The sequence below is a fragment of the Mytilus galloprovincialis genome, chromosome 8 (assembly GCF_965363235.1).
Source record: "Mytilus galloprovincialis chromosome 8, xbMytGall1.hap1.1, whole genome shotgun sequence".
Classification (NCBI taxonomy): Eukaryota; Metazoa; Mollusca; class Bivalvia; order Mytilida; family Mytilidae; genus Mytilus; species Mytilus galloprovincialis.
Window position 1 is genome coordinate 62,703,080 of NC_134845.1, and position 6,522 is coordinate 62,709,601.

The window sequence follows — 6,522 nt, forward strand, 5'->3', positions numbered from 1 at the left end:
GGAACTCCTGTGTTCATATACCTGATTATAATGTGAGTTTTGAATGTACACTTACATGATTAAAAATCAAGTAAAAATAATATAATTAACAGAATCAAAACAATGTAATACTGATTTTTTAAATTTTATTTTAAGCATAAATGCAATGCATTATCAATGTTAATGAAATCATTCGGAAGGTTGCTATGAATTTTATGTGTGTGTGTTTGAGAGGTAGAAACAAATGACTTCTATGCTCATTATACTGGACAAAATGTAATAGAAAAGGAGGACAAAAGATACCAGAGAGACAGTAAAACTCATAGATTGAAAATAAAGTGACAACGCCATTGCTAAAAAAAAGACAAACAGACAAATAATAGAATATAAGATAATTGGCTGCACATACACTCTGTTATATCCCTTGATCAATGTTAAACCCACTTGCGAACCTATAGAAAAACAACACATAGATATGTAGAACAGGAGACATTTTGAATCTTCAATACAATCCATAAGTCGTGTAAGAGAAAAGTTTTTTATATGACGTTATTATTTAGTCTTTTCTTATTGGCTCAGTCCAATTAGTAATTTATGTTAAACCAAGAATGAACTATGAATCAATGGGAAAGAGTCAATCCTAGTTTTAGCATCCATAAAAAAGCAACTTATTGACACTCTCTGTCCGCGTTTGATAATTCGCATCCCCTTTTATTCTAATCCCCACCCCCCCCCCCCCCGTTTGGAATCAGCATGCAGACACAATTTGCTACGATCTTTCGCCAGACAAGTATACTTATGGGTGACATCAAACCGTTATATCATAAAAACGTCTCATATATCCGCTTAAGTTTGGATAGATTGATTACAATAATTTTAAGATCGAACTGCCTACAAGACCAAGGGTTGAAGTGAACAAACTTTGCTTGGTGCTTAGAGCACAAATATCAGGCTCGAAATAATGACGATGACCATGACTGCGTCTAAGTCAAGAAGAATAGTTGAAAATATTTATAATATTCACAGCTACAGGAAGAAATAGATGGTGTCACTGTTCCCAAATGTCGATTTTTTTTTCAAGTCAATTTGTCAATGTTTATGATTTATTGTATATGTTTATATTTTGGCGCTAAAATAGGTAAAACGTAACATTGTTTTATCTTTCTACTGTTTGACTGGTTTGCTTGATGTTATTCTCTTTTGTTTCACTCTTTTGGCTTCTGGTACCAGTGTATCTTCTACAGTTCACTATCAGAAGTATACCAATGACCAGCATAAACGTCAAAGAAGCAACCGAAATGGAATAGATAGATATTGGCTTGAGGCTTGGATCTAAAACAAAAACAACACTTACACAAATGTTATCTTTACCATAGTTATTAATCGCTATTAATATGTTAGATACGCGATATGGATTTCCTAGTTATCTTAATAAATTTGCAGGTCACTTCTTGTATCGCATTGCATATTCATACATGTATGTGCCATGATGATTATCACGTACTATTTAACAAACTTGCCATTGAATTTGAAACAATATTCTAGACGATTAAAGTAAATACACTTGAATAGCTGATCAAATGCAATTCTACGATTTTGGTGTCAAAAATAGAATTGTGTGCACGTAGAATATAGATTTATTGATGTGCGCCTTGTTGGAAACAATAAGAAAATATTTAATAATGTTAAAATTGTCAACTGTTGACACGTGCTAAATGATTTGTAGGTTAGGAAATTTTGCTCATCATTTCTTATACAAAATGCCTATTTAACAAATATATACCCTTACCGTTGAGCTCCCCATTTTCTGTTGTTTTGAGTGACGGTTTTATAGTTGAAACTACAAATATAAAGTATTCATACAATGCTTATGTAATGTTTTTAATGTTTAAACACGTATCGTATTGTTTGTTTTAAGTTAGAAAAAACCTTTTCATATTTCTTAATATCTAATAGTATGCATATATTTGTATACTTGAATGAGAAGTAGTGCTTATTAGTTCGTACATAAATGTATATGGAACAAATATGTATACATACCGTTGCGTTTTCTGAAGTTTGTTGTTTTGATCGACGATTGTATAGATGTATCTTAAAATAGAAAGTAAGCATACACAATATGAAACACTTTCATTATATCAACTGTTGTATGAATTTAAAAACTGCTTGTAACATTGTTTGAAGCTTGCATGTCTTTAAAATGTTAATTATTTACTAAAAGTATTTATATTTGTAAATGCATGAATTGTACATCTGTTAATATGATTGATTGATTAATTGATTGTTGGTTGCTTAACGTCCAGTGGCAAATATTTCATGCATATTCAGGACGAGAACAAGTTCACAATAAATACAATAGGTAGGTTGATACAATAGAGGCCATCTGGGATGATGGTCGGGGAAATTTGGACTGCCACTGGAAAATGAGGGTATATTGGATAGGGACAGAAATTTTTCCTTGCAACAGGCCACCTACGGACCCCTCAAAGAGTTGTTGCAAGGGTTCTTAACGTGCAAAGAGCGTGGCACTCTCTTTACACGAGGCATCGGATTTAACATCCCCTTCTGACGGACGTGACTGCGAACTTGATACATCCCGCACAGCCAAACGGACGCCCCACTTCAGCAAGCGTTTTACTGCCGGTCGGGAGAAGACCAAGTGACCATATTTCTATACCCCAGTCACCCTTGGGGTTCTGTTAAATTGAGTGAAACGTTCTATAGTACACGAGTGTCATTAAATGTATACTTTTCAGTCATCGTAAAATACGAACACGACTGAGTCACAATTGAAGCATGAAATATTATGAGCCGAATAAACATGTCAGCACTATACCCAGCATTTGATTCAAAACAATACAGTTTTTGTCAACCCTATCATTCTAACCATAACGTTATCTTGTTATATTCTAGCGTGTCATTAACTAAATTACTACTAAATTTATGATTATGGCAGTCCCAAGCTAGTTGTTCAGCTAAGGAAACCTAGTTTCATAAGCCATTGATTTTAACGACATTAAGATATAACTTAATCTGCAATTTATATTTTTTAATCTATCAAAAGATCCGTTGTAAACCAAGTTGATCTTTTTGAGAAACATAGTTTATAGTATTCAATTTATCATTAAAATTACTATAAAACACAGAACATTCTTATTTTGGTTTTCACTAGTTACCTTCAACAAAGATATCCGTTGCGTGATTTACTGGAGTGGAAGTATTTGAAATACATCCTTTCACGTGGTCGCATCTGAAATATAGATATACATAGATAAACAAAGCTGTGTTGAAAAAATAAATATTTACACCCAAGATAGGCCAGTTATAGTGAAAGTATGGAGGATGTTGTTCTGTTTGTTGAGGTAATCCCTGTTGGAACCCCATAAAGCAATCCAGTTGTTAATACTTAGGATCCTATAGACTTTCCTACGTTAGTTGCAATAAGTTGGGTTTTTTGCTGAAGGACCTATTACATTACTCCAAGACATGACTTTGACCTAAGGACTGGCGAATCTGGCGTTTTGGCAAAGATAGTATACGGCTGATTTGTAGCTAGTGATTTTGATTTAGGAAACCCCTTGCCATAAGGCACATAGTTAATACATTTCAATGTTGCAGAGAATAAGGAAAACACAGACTAGACAAATGCATCATCTATTGGTATCAGTTTATAACACACAGTTTCACAACCAGCCATACAAAAGTCATTCATAAAAGAAAAACACAGTCGTTAAATCCTAATGCATAATATTAATTCAAATATTTAAACATGTTCAAATAAACAATAAAAATATAATTTGAAAAACGAATTTTCACTATTATTCCATTAGTTACAAAAAGAAATATATAATTATTTCATATCAACAAACATATTAAGAAATTTTAAAATTTGTTTAATTTCGATAAGTTAATTCCAGTAAAAATTTGCCTAGTTTTAAAGACTGTTTTTGTTATTATAATTCATTGAATTGTCCATTTTGGTCAATTAAAAATTACCTGATTGGTGACTGCAGTTTGTCAATTGTCTTCACGTTCTTATATTTTTGATGTTCTATACAACATTGCTTAATATTGTACTGTTTAAAAGAAATGAATTATCGAAACACTTGTAACATATCAAGACAGGATTGCTTAACTTGCACAAACAATATTTTTCTAAAGTAATTTACTTGAATTTCTCAGTTTTACCATGTGACTGAATATTGATGGTATCAGATATTGTATTTGTATTAAAAGTTCATTTCTGATTAAGCTTACTTTATAATATACAGTGATGCTTTTTTTTATTTTTTAATCTTGCCCTTGTATTTTAAGTTTTCCTGAGAATTGAAAATTTAAAGATAAAAGAGAGACGAAAGATACCAAAGGGACAGTCAAACTCATAAATGATTCTTTGAGTACAAGTATGTTAGTTTTTGCATTGTTCAAGTCGAATTTTTAAATGTACTAAAACAAGAGCCGAATTTTATAAAAGCTAAAACGTTTAATCAACTATTATTAAATAAATCGAAAGGAGCTAGTATGTTCGTTTGTTAAATGGACAAACATTTTGAATAGGTTTAACGATTTACACCGTTTATGATTTTCTAGAATTTTTTTTCCAATGATAATTAACTCGAAATAATTCAAAAACTGTTTCCTGTAAATGTTTGTACTGACAAGTTACTAATATTACAACACATGATTATCTAAAAAAGTTTAATTTTCAAATTAATTTAATGTTTCCTCGTTCGTAATTTTCAGGTTGCTGATATCGGTTATTGTCATAGAAAAATACTGCCTCAAACATGGAGAAACTATTTACAAATATATCACAACATCTGTGTTTAAGCAAACAAAGTTTCAATAAAATCGAATGACCCACCTTCTGAAATGTGTGAATGGTTTCATGGCAGACTGAATGTTGAAACTGTTGTCCATTCAAGAACATGTACTACATTGTTAAAAAAAGCCTGACCGAAACCAGATTAATGGAACTATTGATATTCTGATGTATGGAGATATCAATGCAATGTTATAATTCACATTTATTAAATTTTCAATTGCTATTATTATTTTTGCTTTTGTTAAGCCTGATGTCGTTTGGTATTTACCATTTACCTCTGTGTCGCTATACATGAACATATCCCCGCACATCGTTCCCCGAATGTATTGTTAGGACATGGCACACATGATTTTCTGCTGAACGACGTGTACCCAAGTCGACATTCTAAAAAGAGCAGAACATACATGTTGATAGGATTTAAAATTTAAATTTTAAATCAGTTATCGGTTTTTGTGATAATTCGTCAGTTACAAATATTTGGTTTTTTGTTGGATTATCGGTTTTCTCATGTGATTGATTAACCTATAATCCTCTTAGGGAAAAGAAGACGCTTTTTAGCCACAGAAAATAAATATCTTTATCGAAAATGCCCATCCCCCCTTAATTTGATAGAATGCAAATATATAGAGACTGTCATTCAAGAAAAAAAAAACTGGAATCGTAATTAAGTGGATAACTTGGAAGCGATTTTGTTTACATACAATTATGTATAATTAATAACAGTTTTGTTTTTCTCTTGGTAGAAGTAACATCTGATATCTAGCGTTAGGAACTTGATTTTGCTGCAAATTTCGCTACGCTTAGATTATATATTTGCAGTTAACAGATCTAATAAAATCGTTTAATAGCATTAGCCTCTGGTTTCAGGGATTGAATTTCCTCAATTGGTCCAGCTCATTATAATTAAATGCATTCCTCAATCGCTCTCTTCGACGATAAATGAACATTAATGTACATAAAACTTACCTACGCATATATTTTCTCTCATTTCGAAATTATCACAACAAAACCAGTCGTTGCTGTAAATTAAAAAAAATTAGTTGTATTTGTATCTATTCATATACATGTATTTTGTTTCTAAAACAATGCATTATAACTAAGTATCGTTAAATGTATTAATAATTGGCACAGTCGAACCGAAAATGTAGATGTTAAACCGCCGCGATGCATGAACGTCCTAATGCATATACGAAAATAACCAACAACTGGCATCTAAGTAATATCAATACTTGTTAACTCGTTTTATATAACACGTATAAGGTTGTATCACATCTAGATGACATTTTTTATGATTTGTAATTTTCTAAAAACAAAAATCCTGATTTATTAAGTGATTAACGTTTCATTACTATAAAATCAACGCATAACTAATTTCATCGCATTGTGTTCTTTAGAATACTCTTAATCATTCAAGTTATGTCAAATATCAAATACGTTAGAGGTCAAGTTAAATGCAGTATAGTTTAACTCTAGCAGAGAAAGCACACTGATTCCAACATTTGAATGATTGCGTGGTATATTGTTATTTAAGAGAGAGCCTTTCGCTTCTTCGGTTTTTTATCACTTTCGGGGTATAAATATCAACAACATCAACATTCAAGGGTAGATCCGTTTTTAACCAAAAATTATCTAGTGTTATTCCGGAAAACAGGATTTGCAAAAAAAAATTACTTAAAACAAGTCTAAATCAGAATGCAGATAACTTTAAAATGGGAAGG

At 31.6% G+C, this 6,522-nt stretch overlaps 1 protein-coding gene across 1 annotated transcript; it reads right to left on the bottom strand.

Moving 5' to 3' along the window:
- Nucleotides 1–726: 726 nt before the first annotated feature.
- LOC143043436 (uncharacterized) lies at nt 727–5,875 on the bottom strand. Its single transcript, XM_076215740.1, has 6 exons — nt 5,771–5,875; nt 5,080–5,188; nt 3,156–3,229; nt 2,020–2,070; nt 1,769–1,819; nt 727–1,311 (listed from the first exon to the last, which is right to left on the bottom strand). Exons 1-6 carry the CDS (start codon nt 5,790–5,792, stop codon nt 1,136–1,138), a joined length of 483 nt encoding a protein of 160 aa, XP_076071855.1. The 5' UTR covers nt 5,793–5,875; the 3' UTR covers nt 727–1,135.
- Between the last annotated feature and the right edge of the window lie 647 nt (nt 5,876–6,522).